At 33.8% G+C, this 25356-nt stretch overlaps 2 protein-coding genes across 2 annotated transcripts; both read right to left on the bottom strand.

Moving 5' to 3' along the window:
- Positions 1-8848: 8848 nt before the first annotated feature.
- On the bottom strand, positions 8849-9931 carry LOC139842141 (F-box/kelch-repeat protein At3g23880-like). The gene has a single exon (XM_071832316.1). The coding sequence runs from the start codon at positions 9929-9931 to the stop codon at positions 8849-8851; it is 1083 nt and encodes a 360-aa protein (XP_071688417.1).
- A 14765-nt stretch (positions 9932-24696) lies between these two features.
- Positions 24697-25047, bottom strand: LOC139842140 (F-box protein At1g30790-like). The gene has a single exon (XM_071832315.1). It carries the CDS (start codon positions 25045-25047, stop codon positions 24697-24699), a length of 351 nt encoding a protein of 116 aa, XP_071688416.1.
- Positions 25048-25356: the final 309 nt, after the last annotated feature.

The raw sequence follows: 25356 nt of genomic DNA, 5'->3' as shown, positions 1-25356 counted from the left end.
AAGGTCATTACAAAGCCATTATTCAAAATAACATAAGTTGTGAATGCAAAATAAAAGTTCCATGATTGAGACATCTCTAAGTATTGCAGCGGAGGTCTAACACAGCAAGTCTGTAACAGCAAGTCTATAACACCAAGATAGCAAGTTTAACAGTGGAAGCAACAACGTCTAAGCACCTGAGAAATACATGCTTAAAAGTCAACACGAATGTTGGTGAGCTATAGTTTGTTTGTAATCAGTAAAGTAATGTAGACCACGAGATTTCAGTGCTTCAACCAGCAGTTTAAATCAGTGTTTCAAATCAGTATGATAAAGTATATGCTTAACCGTGGGCACTCGGTAACTAGACTTAACGTATGTATATCACCCCCTAAAAGTGCACTTGGCGAGTGCGTTTGTCCTCGAAATATTAAACACCCGTTGAATGCTAGAGCGACTAGCCCGAGTGGGGATGTCAAATCCTATGGATCCATATCTAAGATTCGCATTCACAGTTAGGAAACCAATAATTAAACGTTACCGAGCTAAGGGGAATCTTTGTACCGTTTTGTAACAAACACATATATAAAGTTTAAGTACTCGTGTCTAGTATGTAAAACGTAAAAAGCGCATGTATTCTCAGTCCCAAAAATAGTAAAAGTAGTAAAGGGATTCTATAACTCACAGTGTATAAGCAGTAAAAGTCGATATGAAAAGTATGCTATTAGTAAGTCGGTCCGAAAGGTCGTCAACCTAAGTCAAAGGTCACTAAGTCAGTATATTGTCCCCAAAAGTTTAAAAGTGCATAAATTAAATTTAAGTGTCATCATCATCATCATCATCATCATTCATCAAAGCTAAAGTAAGTTTAACAAGAATAGAGATCGAAACAAAAGGCTGATTTTGGACAGCTGTTACGAATTCTATACAAATCAAAAAGACGCGTAGTTAGTGGCCATGGCTCCGTATGTGAGTCCTCTAACCTCTGACCAATTTTCAGAACCTAACTCGTCTTCGTTTGACCGTGGCGACGGTTTAAGTGTGAGTAGGTCAGAATTTCAGCACAACGTTACAAAGGTGTAGTTGTTTTAAAAAGGCTATAAATCCTAAACCGTATATCGGATTTAGGTGAGTCTTAAACGAAAAGTCATCTACTCGAAACGAACTATCTGAAAATCAACTTTCCAGAAGTCCAAAGAGTCTGATAAGACCCTGAAAAACAGTAAACAAGTGCTCCAGTGGGATTCTTGGTGCTTGATGCTCATCATGGTTCTCATCCTTGATGCTTGTAGCTTCAAGTGTACAACTCAATGATGTGTTAGCATCACTTTGACCAAGTTTCAACCATCAACACACAAAATGTTAAGACTCAGTAACATTACAACTCACTTAAGAGTTTTAGAAGGATGATGAACCTAGGTAACATCATGTTCTTAGTCTTAACACAAATACAAGTTCTATCTACAACAAAAGCTACAAACTTTCATTCAATCAAACAAGTATGAACATAAATTTGATCAAACAAAGTAATGGAACCCTAAGATAGAGAGCTTGGATCCTTTTCACACAAGTTATGAGATTACAAAGCTAGAAAGCTTGAATCTTTGGTGTTGTTGAAGATCTTGAAGCATAAAGCTTAGATCTTCAAGTTTCATGAAGACCATAAACACAAGTTTTGATCTTTCAACAAAATAAAAGAGATCATAAGTTAGAAAACTTAGATTCAACAAAAGTAATGAATATTCAAAGCTAGAAAGCTTGAATCTTGATTGTTCTTGAAGATCCTTGAAGCATGAAGCTAGATCTTCAAGTTACATGAAAATCACAAACACAAGTTTGAATCTTTACAACAAAATAAAGAGATTATAAGCTAAAATATTTAGATCTACAAAATAAGAGAAGATTCAAAGCTAGAAAGCTTGAATCTTCCATGTTCTTAAGGGATTCAAATCCAAGTTTGAATCTACAAGATGTAACAAGATCAAAAGCTAAAAAGCTTTGATCTTCATATGATGATGATGATGTCGACTTCAAGAAGAAGAAAAGAAGAAGAATAAAACTTGAAACTTACAATTTTTAGAGTGAGAAAGGCTAGAGAGAAAATAAGAGAGTAAGTGTGTGTAAATTGTGAATGAGATCAAGTGTGTAATGCATGAAATTAGCTTGGTATTTATAGGGAATGAGGGTGTGGGGAAGCTCCTTAGGCCGTAGGTTATGGGGGGACAAAAGGGGGTGACAAGTTTGCTTTTTGGTTAATGGTTGTCTAAAGTTGGTGCTTATGTTGGGATCCCATGCAACATTAGAGATAATGGTAAGCAAAAATGCTAGTATGTTGGCTCTTATAAATGGGCATTTGTCCTACATATAAATGGGTCATAATCCATTAATAATTGGGCTAATTAAATAGTCCACTAGCTAGAGTAGGGTGGGCTTAAGTCCAACAAGGTAGAAAGTCCAACAAGACTAACTAGTGTGTTCTAGTAAATTACTAAGCGTAATTAAGCATCCAAAAACCCAAGTAATTGTTATTACAAAATAACAATTAGTATTACGTAGTCATAATATTCCGATTATGACCAAAGTTAAACGTATACACAGTACATAGCTCGTTCTAAACGTCAAGGGACACTAACGGTCATAAAGGCTTCCGGGGATCAAGTTAAGTAACCTACGTACTTAATGACACGTTTTAATATATAAATGAAAGTAATCCACATGTAGTAAGATCCCAGTGTATAATATAGCCCAGTACACACAGATACGCAGTTTCGTGAAAGCACAAAAGCAAGTCGAAAAAGCTGGGTCGTTACATATAGACTCTTCATACAGATCGTGGTGGTGAATATTGTTCAAAAAGAATTTGATGATTTCTACAAAGCCCAAGGCATACGACAAGAGCTTACAGCAGCCTATACACCGCAGTAAAATGGTGTAACCGAAAGGAAAAACAGAACCATCTTAAACATGGTGAGAAGCTTATTAGCAAGAGGAGGAGTTCCAAAACATTTCTGGCCCGAAGTTGTCAACTGGAGTGTTCCTATTCTCAACATAAGTCCAACTTTTACCGGAAGAAGCTTGGAGTGGGAAAAAAACCCGTTGTGGATCACTTTAGAGTATATGGGTGTGTGGCATATGCTCATGTCCCGGATGTAAATAGGAAGAAACTTGATGATAAGATAGAAATATGTATCTTTATTGGCGGATGTGAACAATCTAAAGCATTTAGATTGTTCAATCCACTAACAAACAGTATAGTTGTAGTGACCCAAACTTTTTCATGTTTATATATATTAAATGAAATTATTATTTACATGATTAAGTGTTTCCAACATGTTAAGCAATCAAACTTGTTAAGACTTGATTAATTGAAATAGGTTTCATATAGACAATTGACCACCCAAGTTGACCGGTGATTCACGAACGTTAAAACTTGTAAAAACTATATGATGACATATATATATATGATTATATATATAGTTAACATGATATTATGATAAGTAAGTATCTCATTAGGTATTTTAACAATGAGTTATATACATAAAATTGAGTTTATTGAATTAAGAAACTCGAAACGATATATATAACGATTATCGTTATAACAACGTCTTACTAAATACATATGAATCATATTAAGATATTGATACACTATGTTTAATCATGATAAATGATAAGTAAACATGTCATTAAGTGTATTAACAATGAACTACATATGTAAAAATAAGACTACTAACTTAATGATTTCGAAACGAGACATATATGTAACGATTATCGTTGTAACGACATTTAACTGTATATATATCATACTAAGATATATTATATATCATACTAAGATATATTATATATCATAATATCATGAAAATGTAACAATTTAACATATCTTTAGATATAATAAACAATGGGTTAACAACATTTAACAAGATCGTTAACCTAAAGGTTTCAAAACAACACTTACATGTAACGACTAACGATGACTTAACGACTCAGTTAAAATGTATATACATGTAGTGTTTTAATATATATTCATAAACTTTTGAAAAACTTCAGGACACTTATAAAAATACTTCTACTTAACAAAAATATTTACAATTACATCCTTGTTCAGTTTCATCAACAATTCTACTCGTATGCACCTGTATTCGTACTCGTATAATACACAGCTTTTAGATGTATGTACTATTGATATATACACTCCAATGATTAGCTCTTAGCAGCCCATGTGAGTCACCTAACACATGTGAGAACCATCATTTGGCAACTAGCATGAAATATCTCATAAAATTACAAAAATATTAGTAATCATTAATGACTTATTTACATGTAAACAAAATTACACATCCTTTATATCTAATCCATATACCAACGACCAAAAACACCTACAAACACTTTCATTCTTCAATTTTCTTCATCTAATTGATCTCTCTCAAGTTCTATCTTCAAGTTCTATCTTCAAGTTCTAAGTGTTCTTCATAAATTCTATAAGTTCTAGTTTCATAAAATCAAGAATACTTCCAAGTTTGCTAGCTTACTTCCAATCTTGTAAAGTGATCATCCAACCGCAAGAAATCTTTCTTATTTACAGTAAGATATCTTTCTAATACAAGGTAATTCTCATATTCAAACTTTGATTCAATTTCTATAACTATAACAATCTTATTTCGAGTGGAAATCCTACTTGAACTTGTTTTCGTGTCATGATTCTGCTTCTAGAACTTTCAAGCCATCCACGGATCCTTTGAAGCTAGATCTATTTTTCTCATTTCCAGTAGGTTTATCCACAAAACCTGAGGTAGTAATTATGTTCATAACATCATTCGATTCATATATATAAAACTACCTTATTCGAAGGTTTAAACTTGTAATCACTAGAACATAGTTTAGTTAATTCTAAACTTGTCCGCAAACAAAAGTTAATCATTCTAACTTGACTTTTAAAATCAACTAAACACATGTTCTATATCTATATGATATGCTAACTTAATGATTTAAAACCTGGAAACATGAAAAAACACCGTAAAACCGGACATACGCCGTCGTAGTAACACCGCGGGCTGTTTTGGGTTTGATAATTAAAAACTATGATAAACTTTGATTTAAAAGTTCTTATTCTGGGAAAATGATTTTTCTTATGAACATGAAACTATATCCAAAAATCATGGTTAAACTCAAAGTGGAAGTATGTTTTTAAAAATGGTCATCAAGACGTCGTTCTTTCGACTGAAATGACTACCTCTTACAAAAATGACTTGTAACTTATATTTCTGACTATAAACCTATACTTTTTCTATTTAGATTCATAAAATAGAGTTCAATATGAAACCATAGCAATTTGATTCACTCAAAACGAATTTAAAACGAAGAAGTTATGGGTAAAACAAGATTGGATATTTTTTATTGTTGTAGCTACGGGAAATATTGTAACAAATCTATATTAATCATATCTTAGCTAACTCATATTGTATTATACATGTATTCTAATATATTATGTAATCTTGGGATACCATAGACACGTATGCAAATGTTTTGACATATCATATTGACCCATGTATATATATTATTTGGAACAACCATAGACACTCTATATGCAGTAATGTTGGAGTTAGCTATACAGGGTTGATGTTGATTCCAAAAATATATATACTTTGAGTTATGATCTAGCCTGAGACGTGTATACACTGAGTCGTGGATTGATTCAAGATAATATATATCAATTTATTTCTGTACATCTAACTTTGGACAACTAGTTGTAGGTTACTAACGAGGACATCTGACTTAATAAACTTAAAACATCAAAATGTATTAAAAATATTGTAATTATATTTTGAACATACTTTGATATATATGTACATATTTGTTATAAGTTCGTGAATCGACCAGTGGTCAAGTCTTACTTCCCGATGGAGTAAAAATCTGTGAAAATGAGTTATAGTCCCACTTTTAAAATCTAATATTTTTGGGATGAGAATACATGCAGCTTTATAAATGTTTTACAAAATAGACACAAGTACATGAAACTACTTTCTATGGTTGAATGATCGAAGCCGAATATGCCCATTTTGCTTGGTAGCCTAAGAATTAGGGAACATCACTAATTTTGAGAATTAGTGCACGCCTAATTGACGCGAATCCTAAAGATAGATCTATTGGGCCTAACAAACCCCATCCAAAGTACCGGATGCTTTAGTACTTCGAGTTTCAATATCATGTCCGATGGATGTCCCGGAATGATGGGGATATTCTTATATGCATCTTGTTAATGTCGGTTACCAGGTGTTCACCATATGAATGATTTTTATCTCTATGTATGGGATGTATATTGAAATATGAAATCTTGTGGTCTATTATTTCGATTTGATAAATATATAGGTTAAACCTATAACTCACCAACATTTTTGTTGACGTTTTAAGCATGTTTATTCTCAGGTGATTATTAAGAGCTTCCGCTGTTGCATACTAAAATAAGGACAAGATTTGGAGTCCATGCTTGTTTGATATTATGTAAAAACTGCATTCAAGAAACTTATTTTTGATGTAATATATTTTTATTGTAAACCATTATGTAATGGTCGTGTGTAAACGGTATATTTTAGATTATCATTATTTGATAATCTACGTAATGCTTTTTAAACCTTTATAGATAAAATAAAGGTTATGGTTGTTTTAAAAATGAATGCAGTATTTGAAAAACGTCTCATATAGAGGTCAAAACCTCGCGACGAAATCAATTAATATGGAACGTTTATAATCAATATGAACGGGACAATTCAATAGTGACCAACATGGATGTTTTTGATGAAGAAAACGCGTAGGATTAGGATAGGCAGCAGCCTACCTAAATTCTTGTAGATAGAGATGTTAAAGAACAACAAAGTTTACCACCACACATACCCGAAATCCCTAATGATACGGCTCAAACAGTTGGTGAAACATCACCTATCGTCACTGGAGTTAATGAAGTGGAAGCACAATCTCTAAGTTATGTTAGGGGGAGACCTGTTAAGTATCAGGTCTTCATGAGTCAATTACTCATTTTGCTTTGTTTTCAGATTGTGATCCTACAACTTTTGAAGTTTCTATTAAAGATGAAAAATGGCGAAAGGCGATGGATGAAGAGATAAAATCTATTGAAAGAAACGACATGTGGGAACTATCTGATCTTACAAAAGAGCACAAGACTATTGGCGTAAAGTGGTATTCAAAACCAAGCTGAATGAAAAGGGAGATGTTGACAAGTATAAAGCACGTTTGGTGGCCAAAGGATACAAACAAGAGTATGGTATAGACAAAATACACAGGGTTGTTTAGTTTTTTTTCGATATAAAGTTTTATTTTTATTTGCCTCTTAATGGGTATAGGCGTTTAATATGTCTCCTAAAAACAACATAATTTTCATATTAAGTGCAAAAAAATAATAATTTTTACTTACTGAATTAAAAGTTGTGTACAGAAACAAATCATTAAGTGGATTATTACTCTATATCAAAGAGAAAAACCCATTTTACGAATCTTTTAACAGTTTAAGTATATTAACGTCAATTGTTAATTGGATGATGCAAATTAATCATAAATTAACTGATTTGAGTTTCAACCGTTATTTGAAATAAACTCAACTAAAACTATTTAGTTTATAAAAATCAAAGAAATCAGTTACCTCCGAACTCCTAAATCCTTTTTTATAATAAATAAATTAGTAAAATCTTTTTTAGTAATTTACGTGCCGAATAACCGTCTGAATAATTAAATTTATCAAACTAATCATGTAATGAGCAGTTAGTTACTAAAGCAATTACTAAAAAGTCGGGACCTAAATGAAAATTCACACTTAGGCCCCGTTTATTTAGAACTTAATGGACTTAATGATATAAAATCGAATAAGTCGTATGGCGTTTGTTTTTAACTTAATGAAAATATATTGTCTTAGTAATTTAAGTCATGAAAATATGAATTTTCATATTTGTCCTTACTCTTTTAAAACTGCTAACATAACTGCCTATAACTTCCGTATGTACAGGGTTAAATTTGTAATTTTTATTATTCAGTCAGTATTCAACACATAAAACAAACAACACCTATTTTTTATCATTAAGAAGCGACTTATTTAATAAGTCAAGAACAAATACTTGTCAATGACTTCCCATATTAAGTTTTATATAATTAAGTCCATTAAGTCCTAATCAGTTCCCTACCATAGATAAAAGAAAGAGACACTAATTACTAACCTGACTTTTCAAAAGAAAAAAAAAAAAAAAAAAAAAAAAAAAAAAGTATTAACCTGTGATGAACAACATTTGTGAAATAGAGTAACAGCGTGAACGAATGATGAAATATAGCTGTGATGAACAGCAATTAATAACCTAATAACAAGAACTAATTGTGATCCTATAAAGTAGTTCATCAACCCCATTAATACACAGAGGACTGTACTATAACAGCAAAGCCAGTAATTTTAATGTACTTAAGAGGAAACGAGCAACCAAAACTTGGGAATTGCTATTATAGTATAAAATATGCCAAACATATCAAGAAAAAAGTATTCTTGCGATAACACTAAACTAAATTCAAAGCATACAGTTGAAAAATGGAGTAACAAAATGAATGAAACATGATATATAACTGTGATGAACAACTATTATAATTAAATAGAAAAAATTAGATCGTAGTGAGATATCAGATCCCTTCCAAAAATAAAGTAGTAACACAATTGTCTTGAAACAGTAAATAACTAACATGTTTGCAGATAATAACTAATTAACGAATCTGTATGAATCCCAATAAGTAACTCATTACTCTTTGATTTTTACTTATACCTTTCTTCCATGCTCTACTCCAAAACTAACCCCTTGTGATCTCCACATCAAAAAATGTTCAGTCTTCAATATATTAATGATTCAGAGTTATCAATTAGTAGTAGCGATTCCGTATAGGAAGTCACATCAAATGAATTAATTCTTCCATCGAACCCGAGATTTTTGATGCTTTCTGTGGAAGGGTCATAGGCTACCAGGTGACATGAACTTTCCAATATAAGTTGGTCATTCATCCTAAATCCACAAGGTTTTATCACCGATAAATCTGGTAATATGTTGATGTTGAATAGCTTGGTAAACGATTTTGTTACTTTGTTCTCCATTATCCACACTTGATAATCATTGTTCATGTGTTGTTGAACCACAACAAGAGACTCCCTAAGCTTGAATATTCGTGAATCCATTTGATATGATAACTTTAATTCGTCCGGCAATTGTATCTCCACAAATTCTTCACTTGTCAAATCAAACGAAACAATCGTATAAAGAAAACTCTTAAGTGCACACCAATAAATTAACCCACCTATAACTATATTAGAGTAAGGGCTTGTTATAGTAAGGTTATTACTAAGCATAATATTACTTAATGGACTCCTCCACGTCCTTGAACTTAATGTAAAAACCACAACTTCAAGGTTGCCATCAAATTTACAAATCTTGATTATCTTCGGGTCGAGTGTGTTTGGACAAACCCCAAAACCAAGAAAACAATCTTCATCTTCTTTAATATCATTATGCACATAAATGGCAACAGATTTTCTTATTGAAGGATTCCAAATAACAACCACCTTCGATAGTATATTAGTACCTTTTCGGGCGACAAAACAGAACAGTCCATGCGAGCTGCCAACTAGCGCCAAATTATCAAGACTGAGGGAACTGGGAGTTGTCAAAGTAAGCTGGTGTTCGGGGAAAGTATTATCATCAACAATCGAAACAAAACAATTTTGCTGATAATGTGAATGATGATTGTACTGTATAAGATGTTGCCGCTGAGACCGAAGATTGGTGTAATAATCAGCAATAAACTTTGAGCTACGGATTAAAGACTTCCATGTTTTTAAAACTGATGTGAATTGAATTAATGATTTAACAGGAAGCCGGGTCATGATCTCGATTAGTATTTCAAAAGGTACGTGATCTAACATTCTTATCCTTGGTTGGATGATTGCTACAATATGAGTTTCTAGGGTTTTGTTTTGGGGGTTTTCGCAAGTATACGATTACGAATACGAATGATTAACATAAGAGGATGAATAAAAGAGAATAAAAACACTCTGAGATAACGATCGAGGTTTGTTTCTAGTTAATGAATTTGGGCCATTTGTTTCAATTAATTATATAAAAGAAATCAATTAGCCCAGCCTTAGAATGATGTCGTTTACGGGAAACATTGCACACATATGGCAATAAAGATTTGTTTAAAGTAACAATTATTATATATCATACGGACTATATGAATATGGAAAAAAAAATTTTTTTTTTTTTTTTTTTTTAACGACAATATTTTATTGATCTCAAAATAGGTCGCAAACAAGATTAGCCACAGATTGTAGGCTAAAGACTTAGAACATAACCAACAAGATGTAAGCTACGTTTAGCACACTATATACACAATTTTAACTAAATAGACTTTGAGGATTATAAAGCCAACTATGTCAATCGATCTTCTTCGCTTTACATCTCTTCGCAACCCATTCAAACGACATGACTTGGATTTCACATAAGGCCACGGGCGGGGTCCAACATTTGTTATTGAACACTTTTTGGTTTCGGCTCTTCCAAATGTAGTATCCGCTCGTCCAAATCACCGCTTGCCACACTTTCGATCCCAAATCCGATAAAACCGCACTTGGTATTCCGTGAACATCTCGCTTACGCTTAGACTCGCATTTAGATTCATGCTCCACCAATCAAAAACTTTACTCCACACATCAAAAGCATGTTTACAAAAAATAATGGAGTGATCTACGGATTCAATATCATCATCACAAATTGGACATCGAATGAAATTTAGATCAATACCACGCTTATCCAATTCGATAAGAACCGGTAACCGCTTTTTTCTCACCTTTCACATGAAGATTTCCACTTTTTTTGGAATAAAATTGTTTCTCATAGTTTCCAAAATATTGGTACCAACGTTGTGTATTTTTTCATCAATGAGTACTGTTAGGGATTTAGTGGTAAACATACCATTGCTAGATAGTCCCCAACGCCACTCGTCACTTTTTGAAGTATCGATACTAACCGCAGCTAACATACTGTTGAGTTCGTCCAGCTCACTTAGTACGCGACCCATCGGAGATCTTTGCCATAACCAATTTCCCGAACACTTTGACCCGTCCCAAAAAATTCTGTCAGAAACCGTAGCATCTGGGTTGAGTTCCAAACGATACAGTCTCCGAAATCTATGCTTTAATGCTTCGTTGCCCAGCCACTTTTCGTCCCAAAAAATAGTCCCAGCCCCATTCCCGATAGTTTTACACAACGCGTTCCTGAAAGATACACCAACGGCGTCTATATGCCCTCCTGTTTTTACAATATTAGACCAAGTAAAGTTATATGAAACATGATAAGAATTATCGCCCACATCAAGACCACCCGAGGGCCCATGTATGCTAGCAATGACTTTGACCCACAAAGCGGTAGGCTTGGTTTTGAACCTCCACCACCACTTGCCGATCAAAGCCAAATTTTTACTTTTTAAAGATCCCAAATTTAACCCACCCTCCCCATAAGGTGCAATGACCTCATCCCATTTAACCCAAGCAATTTTTGAGTCGTTTCCCGTCCCGCCCCAAAAAGAGAACGTCTTACTTTCTCGAGTTTTTGTAACACACATGGCGGAGCACAGAAGAGTGAGAAAAAAATACAACGGAAGGCTATTTAATACCGATTTAACAAGCGTCAACCGGCCACCAAATGACAACGCACGTGCTTTCCAATCCGAAAGTCTTTTTTCGAACTTCTCAACAACCGGTTTCCAAGAGTCATATTTACCCATCTTCAAACCTATAGGTAAACCAAGATACACGAATGGTAAAGTCCCCATATTACAACCGTAGGCTTTTGCCATGTTTTCAACATTCACTTTGTCAACCCCCACCCCAAATAATTTACTCTTGTTGTAGTTGATATTAAGCCCCGACATTTGTTCAAAACATTTAAGAAGAATCAATAGATTTTTAAAATTTTCATTACTCCAATTACCTGAAAAAAATCGTATCATCCGCATATTGTAGGAGGGATATGGGAATTTTATCCTTGCCTATTTCAACACCCGAAAATAGTTTACTATTAACCGCCGCCTTAGTTAACGAATTGAGCCCTTCAACCGCAAGAATAAAAAGAAACGGGGATAGCGGGTCGCCTTGACGAACACCCCGCTCAAGAGAAAATTCACACGTAGGAGAACCGTTAACAAGTACCGAGATAGACGCGGATTTGAGGTAAGAGAGGATCCAATGTCTCCATTTAGAACCAAAGCCCATAAATTCCATCACCTCTAATAAGAACTCCCAACTCAAACTGTCAAACGCCTTCTCAAAATCAACCTTAAATATTAGACTTTTTAAACACTTATGCTTCAAGTATTCAAGAGTTTCATTCGCTATAAGGGCCCCATCAAGTATATTTCTTCCTTTGATAAATGCACTCTGCTCATAACCAATAAGTTTAGGGACAACTTCCGAAGAAGGTTAAAAAGAAGTTTTGCTACGATTTTATAATAGCTCCCAATTAAACTGATGGGCCGATAATCATTTAGAGACAAGGGATCCGTCCTCTTTGGAACTAGAGTTATGAAAGACGCATTGCAACCTTTGGAGAACTCACCATTATCCCAAAACGAGTGAATTGCAACAATATGATCTTGTTTGATGACGTCCCAAAATTTTTTTATAAAAATTAAGATTGAGCTCATCCTTCCCCGGGGCCTTTGAACCACCACAATCTTTAATGGCTTGCCATATCTCTTCTTCACTGAAAAATTCCTCCAACTTATTTGCTTCTGATTCTGTTAATTTCCTGTTACCAAAACCAGTGGCCTCGATATTGTACACCAGGCTGTCACCAGGCCCATAATACGTGACAGGCCCAACTGTAGTAGCCCAATGGGTGATCTGCGGCCTGTGCAGGTTTTTTGAACCGAAAATAGTCTTAAAGTGCATAAAAACAGCGTCTTTTACATCGTGAGGATTCTCGTTCCATACACCGTTTATCGGTAGCCCATGAATGTTACATTTATTATATCTTCTACGAATAGGCGAATGAAAATACTCTGAATTCTCGTCACCTTCTAAGGCCCACCGCGCTCTAGCTTTTTGCTTTAACATATTTGCTTTAACGTTTTCTTTTTCCAACCAACACCTACGGGCTTCAAGCCATTCTAATCTATTGCTATCGTCAAATAAACCCAATTCTGCTTTTTTTCTCCCACTCGACTGCCTTACTTTTGAGCTTTTCAATTTCTATATCAAGACTACCAAAAATATTTTTGTTCCATTCTCTAAGTGCGAACTTAACATTCTTGATACGATCTCTAAACCTACAATCCAAACGCACACTAGTAACATCCTTTCCCCATGAATTTTTGATAATATCATCAACTCCATCTTTTTCGAACCATTCATTAAAAATTTGAAGGGTTTAGGACCATAATCTACAAGTTTATCTCGAAGCACAAGAGGACAATGATCAGAGACATGTCTATCGAGAGCAATTACTGAGAGATCCTTCCATAGTGCAATGAATTTATCCGAAACGAGAAATCGATCAATTTTGCTAAACTTGTAACCATCATCACTGATTCTTGTAACTTCCTACCGATAATCGGGATTTCGATCAAATTGTTCCGAAGGATGAACTCATTGAAACGATTTGCCCGGCTTTGGTGGAAAACACAATTCATTCTATCCTACACCTCCCTTACCTTATTAAAATCCCCGCATAACAACCAAGGAACATCTACACCTTTCATAATAGAGTCAAGAGACTCCCACATCAGCTTTTTATTAACGTCATCATGAGGCCCGTAACAATTGACTATAATCGACTCATGCCCTGACCCAATCCAATTACCCCCAATAGCAAGGGAATATCTATAATTAACAGTACTCAAATCCATGAAGCTTTTTGAATCCCAAATAATTAATAAACCACCCGATTTACACTCTGCTTCCTTTTGAACAAAACCGTAATCACTATTCCCCCATAAAGACAAAATCCAATGATCATCAAGATGCCTACACCTAGTTTCTTGTAGTACGAAAATATCTAGTTTCTCAACAAGACAAATATTCCTGACCCACCCGAATTTCCCTTTAACCCCCAACCCACGAACATTTAAGGAGATAATCTTCATAAGTAACAAAATTAAACGATAAGACAGAGAACAAGCTTACTGGCGGTTAATGTTTGACCACCTTAACCCAATTTACTCCCCGAATTTTCGAACATCTGCACTGCTAACTGAATGGTTCTCAGAGAAAATTCTTCCATCAGACTGTTTTGATCTCGACGACTACTTCTTAGGTTTGGAATTTCTACCACATGATTTGCAATTGAGAACATCATCGGCTGCCAAATCAATCCCTCTCCGAGCCATGTTCTTCAATCTCATTATTCTAGACGAGGCTCTACAATTCCCCAATGATTTCTAATAGCAATTGTTACAGAACGAGACTTCAATTGATTTCAAACTTTTATTAGAACAGGTAATGTACGCCCTATTTATATTACGTTTCTGGTAGCTAGACTTACATTCCTTTTTATTATGAATAATCTTATCTTTTGGGCCACACGCATCATTTAATCCCTGCCCCAAATCACAATTAAAATCTTGGGCCATAGAGTTGGGCCCAACTTTGTTAGAACACATTCCTAGATTCACATGATTTAAGCGGGCCTTTGCACAAGTGTTCTGGCGCAAACCCGTAACATATTGATCCACCATGTCATCTTCTGAATTGTTTACATCCTGGGCCACACCCTTCTTTTGGTCCACCTCATCATCTACATTTAATGATTTGATATCGTAAGAACATGACTCATTATTAAACGCCGCTTCATTTGCTACAGGTTCCAAAATCGTTTTTTTGGAATTAGGGTTAGGGTAATTATTGCTTCTAGTTTCTGCCACCATCTCATTGGTCTCCCCAAAAGCATTTTCGTTCCCAAGACAACCCGACTCAAGATCTTCCACCTGCACCGGAGACCCGTTTTCTGACCCGTTCTTAACCGGACAATCATCCAAACCGACAGCCTTTTCCGGCAATGAAGACGTTTGGCTGTCGCCTGGAACCTTGCCCACTCCAACATCCTTTTATGCCTGAGAACCACCCAAATCATCACCTCCATCAGAGTTAACAACAAAATCCGACAACCCATAATCTTCATCATCATCAGACTCATCATACTCTCCATCATTTTCTGAAGTGAGAGGCGATTCATTGAAGCTATTGAACTCATCTGAGTCAATGAAATCAGAACTATATGTCGAACTACAAAACGAACTGTCATCATCATCTTCATTGTCATCTAAGTCCAGGAACACCTTTTATTCCTCTTTTACATTAACAAAGTAAGTCTTTGATTTGTGAATGAGTTTAATCGCATCATTTAACACCTCGGAGTTTGACAGCTTCAAATATACTCTACCATGGTTAAGTTTCTAATTCCCATTCAAAGAGTAATTGTCTAGATCATAAGTCACACCCCACCATTCCGAAATTGACATAAAGGTACTATCGGACCAGCAGTGAACTAGAACTCCTGTTATTCTCAACCACACCATTCTCCCTTCAGGCCAGAAGTCATCATTCCAGAGTTGAGACTTATAGATCCACTTCTTTAAGGGGTGATTTGCTTCACTAATAACCTGCTTTGCTAACTCAGTCGTTTTGAAGACAATTATTGTACTAAGACCACCAAGGAACTTAAACTGCAGATCAGAAAAACCCTCCTCAACACAAATCTTATGAGGTTTTTTAGAATCTTATGACTTTTAGCCTCGCACATGATTGCCTTTTAAAGTGTTTCTTTGTTGTCGATATTATCCTTTACCACCACCACCTTGTCTTCCACTTTAACCTTCTCACTACCCTTCTCATTACTTTCTTTTCTAAGGTTCTCAGATGTTGATGCATTCCTTTTTCTGCTAAGAATAGACATGAGATCTTCCTTATCGCTGACCACATCACAAAATTTTCTCCCATCATGGACGTTACTCCCAACCAGAAAGGGTTTAGATACACCCATGTTTGGTTTAACATGGCTGCTGTTTTGTTTAGGTTTTCAAACCGTCTCCATAAAGACCTTAATCAGTTCACCATCAATCCGAATTGTCTCCAAGGATTTTAGCAGCCTAGTTTCATCGATGACATCTGCGAACCGCATAAAGGCAAATCTGTGACCACTTTGGAGTTTCTTAGTTGCAATATACACATCCCTAACCGTACCATAAGTCTTAAAAAGTTTCCAACAATCGACCACTCCCCAATCATTCGGAAAGTTAAAAAACATGTACGAAGTAAGAAGGTTTCCGCTTGACGTCTTGTACCGATACCCATAGCCACCGTTGTATTCTCCCCTAGATCTAGCCGTGTCCGCCTTGCCTGACCACTCTCTTGTTTCTCTCACCACTCTCTCTCTCTACCCCCATACTATTGATTTTAAGTAAAAATATAAATTAAATCATTGTAATGGCTTTCTATCAATTATTTTTTTGGAGATTGTGAATTATTATAACTATCGATAATTTAAATACTTCATTCTGATGATCATGTTATATTTCTCTTTTTTTCATATCAAATGTTAATTTAAAGCAATTTAACAAATAAAAAACTCAAACTATCTTTATTCTCTCTTATATATAAAAACAAAACTTACATATTATATTATTTTAGTATATTATTATTAATTATTATTTATTACAATTACTAATTATTAGTTCTGCGAAATCGCGAGTATACGCTATCCATCTATCTATTTATTTATCTATCTTTCTATCTATCTATCTATCTATATTTATACATTGTATAAAGCGCGTGCTACTTATCTTACATGGTAATTTCTCAATTAATCTGATTTAAATAATTCTACGTATCATTTTCTTAATTAAACTGAATTAAATAATCCTATGTGTCATTTTCTTAATTAAACTGAATTAAATATTCATTAAAAATTTTATATTTAGTATATTATGAAATCTTAAAGATATTATTAACATAATCCCTAACTTTCATAAGTTACAAGGAAATATACAAGAATATATAAGGAATTATATATCATTTTCGTAAGTAAACTAAATTAAATAATCATTAATATCTTTATATATAATATATTATAAAATTTTAAAAATATTTACGTAATCCCTAACTTGCATAAGTTACAAGGAAAGATATAAGGAAATATGTATTTAAACATACAAGGAGATATATATATATATATATATATATATATATATATATATATATATATATATATATATATATATATAATATAATATATAAGAGTATATATAAGAGTATATATTAATATGTTTGTTCATTTATTTATATACATAGCAAAACCATGACAAACTCTGTTTTATTTTTATGGTTGCACAAAAATTGTATATACCAATATTGTTGCTGATTGTTTTTTTTTTTTTCAAAAAGCAAAAGTTTATTAACACGAACGGGCCAAGGGGGCCCAACCCATATACATGGTAATAGAAGCCGAAGCTTCTTAAGAAGAAGAACTGGAACAGGACTCAAGAAATTACAGATCGTCACATAATTTAAGGAATACAAGGACAGTAAACTACATACACGAACAATAAGACAATAACAACAGACTATATACATGCATACATGAACATTAAACTGGAAAGCGTATCAGGCCGGAGACTTGGATATCAGCATCATCAGTACTAAACAGGAGGTTGCAGAGATTGCAACTTTGGAAACCTAACTGGGAATCATAGTTAAACTAAACAAGACCACGAATCCGATAACCAGTTGAGCCAATCCAACTTCCGGAACTTTACACGATTTGAGATCCACTCGAAAGATTTCAATTGAATTCCCATTAACATCTTCGGAGCATTCCAACACGAGTTTGAGAACACCTTTTGGTTATGATTTCTCCATAGAAAATACACACTAGACCATTCCATTTGTCATATCAAGGATTCAAATGGGGATAATGCCTTATTACAATTCCCTCAAAAGGCTTTGCCAATACATAGGTTTGTAAACAGGCCCAACCCCCACCATTTAGATCCTTTCCTCAATATCCACCGAGAATCGACAAAAAATCAATGAATGCTCAATTGTTTCTACGTCATCATTACATAAAGGGCATCTAACGGAATCCAAGTCTATACCTCTCTTATCAAGTTCGTAACAGACCAGGATGCGCCTTTTTAGAACCTTCCGAATAAATAACTCCACCTTTTTCAGAACCAAATGATTCTTGAGAGTTTCTACACACGATACATTATTATGACAGAACAACTTTTTATCGATTAAACTTGAAAATTCTTTTGTTGTAAAAATACCTTTAGAAGATAAATTCCATACCCATGTATCCACGACCTTGTCTTGTTTAACATATGATTCCAGAAGGTTTTCCAAGTTAACAAACTCAGCATGTGCTCGACTTAAGAGTGGTTTTGTAACGACCCTACTTTTTCCGTTATCTTTTACCGTTAATTATTTAACTACCGTTAACTGTTATTCGTGCCATGTCATTTATATGATCTATATATTATTATTTTTGTAATAATATATTAATTATTATGTGTTATGTGAATATTTGTATTCATATCTTAAGATATACGTTTCTACGTGTCGCGGATTTCTATCCGGCGAATCTTTTCGGTTTTCAAACCAACGGTCAAACTTTTGGGATTTTTAAATCCAAATTATTTTAAATATGATATTTTGATGTCATATGATTACATATAGTGTTTTATATATTTTATCCGTCGCGTACTTGTTATCTCTCCGAAAAATCAATCGCGTAGTAGCGTTTTCGCGTTTCGGGCTTCGATCGGGCATTCGGGCCACAAGCAATTATTCATTTATCAATTTTGAGCCAAAAGGGGGCCCACCCTACCCATGGAAAACCGGACACCCTTAGTGGGGGGTGTTGGTGCAATTTTTCATAAGTTGCATTTTTATCTCCAAAATCATTTTTATCTCCTCATTTAAACCTAGCATCTTTTTTCTTCATTTCTCCTTCCTCTTTCTCTCATTTCTTGGCCGCCACTTTTGGCACATAGTCACCTTTAATTGATCATCTTCAAGTGTGTGTTTCAAAGGGCTTTTAACATATTTGGATTGCTCTCGTTCATCTCTACGCGGTCATGCTAATCATTTCTTGATTTGGGTATAAACCCTAACCCTAGCTTTTTAATTTCTCATATATTTTCTATATTTTGATGTTATATTGATAGTATGATGCTTACATGTTATTGTATTGATGATTGTATGCGTAGAAATGCTCGATTATACATGTTTTCGGTTTGATTAATTTGGGACAGCAGCATTTTTGTTCATTTCTGATTATGTAACTGATATAAAAGTGAAATTAAAGTGTTTAGATGAGTTCCTCTCATCAAGACATTAATTTTAGACTCCGGATTCATGTCGTTTCGATTTCCGGAGCCCTAGTTATGATTAAAATGGTGTTTTGTTGGAATTAAAATGTGAAAACGAATTTAACCAGGTTTGGTCCGACTTTGTGACCACTTTTGGAGACTTTAGGGTGTACTAGTGTGTTAGGATTGATGATGGGATGAACTTTCATGTTCGGGTCATCTAAATCCGAGCCACGGATCACCCGTTATGACTAAAACGTGTTTTTTGAACGGATTAAAGATCCAAACTGATTAAGGGCTGTAAGTCACGACTTTTTTACTGTTCTTGGGATGTTCTTGAGCACACTAATGTTTCGGGTGGGTTGGTTAGGCGAAAATATATATAAGGCTCGCCGAAAACTGATTCCCGGAGCTCAAGTTATGACCCGATGAACTTTTAATTAAAACTTATGGTTATTAATTAAAACTTATGATATAAATAATGATTTTCATTATTATTAAATTACTTATGATATAAAAAGTAATTATTATAATTTAAGACTTATGATATATATTTATTATATCATTTAATTATTACTTATGATTTAATTAACATTTTAATTAAACTTATGATTAATAATCTTTTTATTAGTAATGGAAAATACTTATGATAAGTATTAAACTTATATTATGAGATTATTATTATAAGACTTATAATAAGGATTAATTAATTATTTAATTATTATAAGGCTTAGTTATTATTTAATTACAATTTAATTATTAAATACTTATGATTTAATAATTATAATTAGAAACTTATGATATGATTAATAATTCATTATTAATTAATAATACTTATGATATGATTTAAAATTTATTATTAATTAATAATACTTATATTATGATTAATATTTATTTAATTAATTAAATACTTATGTTATATTAATTATATCATTAAAACTTATGTTAACTTTAATAATTCATTTTAATTTAATTAAACTTATGTTATGAAATAATTATACATATTTAACTTTAATTAACATTATAACTTATATTATTATTACAACTTACACTTTTAAAATTAATGTTGACTATGTTTGACCAAGGTTGACTTTTGAGTTGACTTTCGGTTGACTTTGACTTTCAGTTGACCTTTGTTGACTTTCTAAATAAGGAAACTTTCCTAACTTAAAACTTTCTAAAAATAGAAACTTTCTAAATTTGGAAACTTTCCAAAAATAGAAACTTTCCAAAAATAGAAACTTTCCTTAATAGAAACTTTCCAAAAATAGAAACTTTCCAAAAATGGAAACCTGCTAAAAATAGAAACTTTCTAAAAATAGAAAGTGTGTATCCGTACGCTGTTCCGATCAAACCGATGCATGTTGAGTATTGTTCTATGTCTACTTGCAACATGTACAATAGCTATCATACTAAGACTTGACCTAAGTTAGTTATTTATATCGACCTCCTTTATTTTTAGGTATTTATATCGACCTGCTTTATTTTTAGGTCGGCGTTGTGATCATTCCTGATCAATTTACTCCATTTGCTGTTCGCATATTTGTGTGGGTACTTTGTTTGCTATTAAGGTGAGTTATAGTCCCATTTTTTTCTATTTTAACTCTTTTGGGATGAGAATACATGCAATTTATTTTATATTTTGCACACAAGTGGAAGTTGGTTTAAATTATTCATTGTGAGTCGAACAAAAATATTCCCTAATCTGGTAATTGTAATCACTGGTTTCTACTGGTGAACGCGAATACTATGGATAGATCTATCGGGTTTGACAACCCCATTTCGAGCTAGTCGCGCTAGCAATTTATAATCGGAATGTTTAGTACTTCGTATTTAGTTGAAGATACACTTGTTCGGTGTATATTATTTATTGTGTTTGGCAAGGGTAAATAAAGGGTTAAGTGGTTACCAGGTGGCTCACGGAAAATGGAATAATGTTTTTATATATTTTCTAGCATATAATTTTGTCGTCCAAAAAGGAGTTTTTATGTTTTCAAACATAAATTTTTATGGTTTACATTAAATATTGTTTGTAATATTAAACCTATAATTCACTCAACATTTTTGTTGACAGTTACTCGCATGTTTTATTCTCAGGTTAATGATTGATTGCTTCCGCTGTGCTTAGAGAGTCTGCATATTTATGATGGCAGCTTTTGTTAAATATTAACTTGCATTCTATTTTGATACATTAAATAGTGGGTGTTTGTTGACTTTGTTTTGGTCAACTTTTGGTTAAAGTATTTATGTATAGTTTTTCTAAACTTATACATTTTGGTAGATTTCCTTTATAGGAAATCATTTTTAAAATAAAGAATGCAAGATTGTTTTATTAAATTCATATAGAGTTTCGATCAAACTGTGGGACCAAGATAACGATGGTCGTCAAGTGTACTTTGACGGGTCGTTAAAGGTTTCCAGCTCCATGAAGAGCTATGCACTTGTTCGGACCAAGTACTCCTATCGTGTACCAATGCATCCGTTTCTGCCTCGAAATAGTGAAGTCTTTTGAACTTGTCTTTTAGTGGAACTTCAAGTAGCCAAGCATCGTCCCAGAATTTTGTACTCGAACCGTCTCCAATGATCTTCGTAAAGGAGCCAACAAAGTTTACACCCAGATTCTTGATACTATAACATGCACGTAAAATGTTAAGCCAAACACTACTCTTGCCTTGTGGGCTACACGAGCCCGAAGGCAGGAGTAATCCGTTAGCACCATGAATGATTTTAAGAACCAAGACCCATAATTAGTTTTGTCGGTTATTGACCTGCCAAAACCATTTCCCCAAAAGAGCTAAAATTTTTTCACGAAGAGACCCGATATTAAGACCCCCATTTTCATAGGACAAGATAGAATCGTCCCATTTTACCCAAGTAATTTTTGTACTCTCACCCGACCCACCCCAAAAGATAAATTTGTGAAATAGAATCGGGCCTCCCGAACACGTGTGTGCGCAAATAATGAGTGTCGTTGAAATAAATGACACACTGATAAGTCTGGTTCTTCACCGATAAGTCTGGTAATATGTAGATGTTGTAGTGGTTGGTAAAGGATATTGTTACACCATTAATCTCCATCTTCCACACTTCAAAAACATCTTCTGAGACCTTGCTAGAACGTAGAACCAGAGCTAGACACTCCCTTACCTTGAATATTCGATAACAGTATAATAACTTTAATTTATTCGGGAGTTGTATCTCCCTAAATTCTTCATTTGTCAAATCAAATGAAAGAATCAATAAATTTCCTCACGATTTTCAATCGCATACCAATAAATAAACCCATCTATAACTACGTAATAGTAAGGATTCATGATATCAACGTTCTTACCAAGCATAATATTACTTAACGGACTTCTCCACACCCTTTAACTTAATGTGTAAACCTCAACTTCCACATTGCATTCACATGTACAAATCTTGACTACGTTTGGGTCAAGAGTGTTTGGACAAACCCCGAAACCAACAAAAGAATATCCATAATGTGAACAACCTTTTTTCACATTATGCACATAAATACCAACAATCTTTGTTATTGAAGGATTCCAAATAACAACGTCAATGTCACCCTGTGTATACACAAAATTACCAGGTACATCGACAAAACATAACAGGCTGCGCGATCTACCAACTACTTGTAACTTCTCAAGCCCTAGGGACTCGGCAGTTGTCACATAAAGCATGGGGAAAGTATCATCATCATCAATCGAAACAAAACAATTTTGTCGAGTATATGAAGAATAATTCATGTACTTTATAAGAAGATGCTGCCGCTGAGAATGGAGCTTGGTGTAATCAGCAATAAACTGTGAACTACCGATTAAAGACTTCCATGTTTTTTAAAATGATGTGAATCGAATCAATGATTTAATAGGAAGCCATGACAGATATCAGATCCCCTGCAAAAACAGAGTAACATAAGTGTCTTCAAACTAAAAAACTAACATGTTTGCGGATAATATAACAAAAAAGAATATGCATGAATATGAATCCCAAGAAGAAACTAATTACTCTCTGATCTTTATTTAATTATACCTAGCTTTCTTCCATATATGTTCCACAACTGTTCCCTTCTTATTTTCACATCAAAAAATGTGGCGTCTTCCATATATTATGGATGATTTTGGGCTATCAAGCAACAGTAGTGACTCCGAATAGGATGTCACATTTATGGAAGAAATTCTTCCATAAATCCCGAAATTGTTGATGCGTTCTGTGTAGGGGTCATAAGCTACAAGGTCACCTGAACCTTCAATGCCACTATCATTTTTCAATATAAGTTGGTCATTCTTCTTAAATCCACATAGGTTCCTCACCGATAAATCTGGGCCATTGATGTTGAAGAGCTTGGTAAATGATCTTGTAACATTGTTCACCATTATCCACACTTCACAATCATTGTTCTTGTGTTGAACCACGGAAAGAGACTCCCTAAGCTTGAATATCTGTAAATCCATTTGATCGCGACTTGATGATTTAAATTCATCCGGGAGTTGTATTTCCATAAACTCTTCACTCGTCAAATCAAATGAAACAATCATTTAGTATCTCTCACGTGTTTCACACGCAAACCAATAAATTAACCCATCTATAACAACGTTAATGTTAGTCCATGTGATATTAACGTTCTTACTAAGCATAATATTACTTAATGTACTCCTCCACACCTTTGTACTTAATGTAAAAACCTCAACTTCCACATTGCCATCAAATTTACAAATTTTGATTATCTTCGGGCAGGGCCGTCTCGCTAATTTCGAAGGTCATGTTCGAAACTTAAAAAGGGCTCTTATGCATGTTAATTTTTTTCAATACGTATAATATATAATAATACTATGATAGCGTAATCAATAAAATTAACAAATTTCAAAACAACCGTTGCAAAATGTTATTCTCAAATAGTTGTCAGCTCGTTATAGTTACACTATTGTTTATATAAAACCGTAATCCTAACATTTTTTGTAACGAAGTAATTGGTCAACTCTTTATAGTCAATACCCCCATTATATTGTTTTTAATACCTATAAACGTCAATCTATGAAGTCTTTTTTGTTAGATGATAGACCTCAAGTAAGATATTCCGTTACGATGTACGAATAAATGAATTATTATATAGGTTTTTCAAAATTTGGGGCCCTGTGCGGCTGCACACTTCGCACATGCACCGAAGACGCCCCTGTCTTCGGGTCAAGAGTGTTTGGACAAACCCCGAAAGCATAAAAAAAAATTATATTATATGGACCGTATTTTTTCAAATGACGCACATAAATAGAAACAGATATTCTTAGTGAAGGATTCCAAATAACAGCCTTCTTTGGATATTCGTTAGATTACTACAAAATTGGCCGACAAAACAGAACAATCCGAGCTACCAACTGGTTCTAATTTCTCAAGAATAAGGGAGTTGGGAGTTGTCATAATAAGCCTGTGTTCGGGGAAAGTATCATCATCAACAATCGAAACAAAACAAATTTGTTGAGGATATGAAGAATGATTCATGTACTTTATAAGAAGATGCTGCCGCTGAGAATGGAGCTTGGTGTAATCAGCAATAAACTTTGAGCTATTTATTAAAGACTTCCATCTTTTTGAAACTGAACTGAATCGAATCAATGATTTAACAGGAAGCCGTTTCATGATCTCGATGTGTATATCAAAGGGTACGTGATCAGACATTTTTATCTTTTGTTGAATGCATGATTGCTACGTACAATATGAGTTTGTAGGGTTTTGTTTTGCAGGTTTTTGCAAGTATGTGAATGATTAACATTAATTAAGAGGATGAATAAAAGAGAATGATTAATGAAAACATTTGAGATAACGATCGAGGCTTGTTTCTCGGGATGACTTTTATTTATTAAAATGAAATTTGGGCCATTTGTTTAATAAATTATAAGAGGAATGAATTGGCCCAGCCTTTAATACGGAGTATATCGTTTATCGGTATACAATGCATATATATGGCAATAAATATCTGTTTAAAGG

The sequence above is a fragment of the Rutidosis leptorrhynchoides genome, chromosome 4, assembly GCF_046630445.1.
Source record: "Rutidosis leptorrhynchoides isolate AG116_Rl617_1_P2 chromosome 4, CSIRO_AGI_Rlap_v1, whole genome shotgun sequence".
Classification (NCBI taxonomy): domain Eukaryota; kingdom Viridiplantae; phylum Streptophyta; class Magnoliopsida; order Asterales; family Asteraceae; genus Rutidosis; species Rutidosis leptorrhynchoides.
This window is presented reverse-complemented; position numbering and strand designations above follow the sequence as displayed.

Excerpts from the sequence above, each read along its gene's own strand:
- LOC139842140 (XM_071832315.1), bottom strand. The coding sequence starts at position 25,047 with ATGTCTGATCACGTACCCTTTGATATACACATCGAGATCATGAAACGG.
- LOC139842141 (XM_071832316.1), bottom strand. The coding sequence starts at position 9,931 with ATGTTAGATCACGTACCTTTTGAAATACTAATCGAGATCATGACCCGG.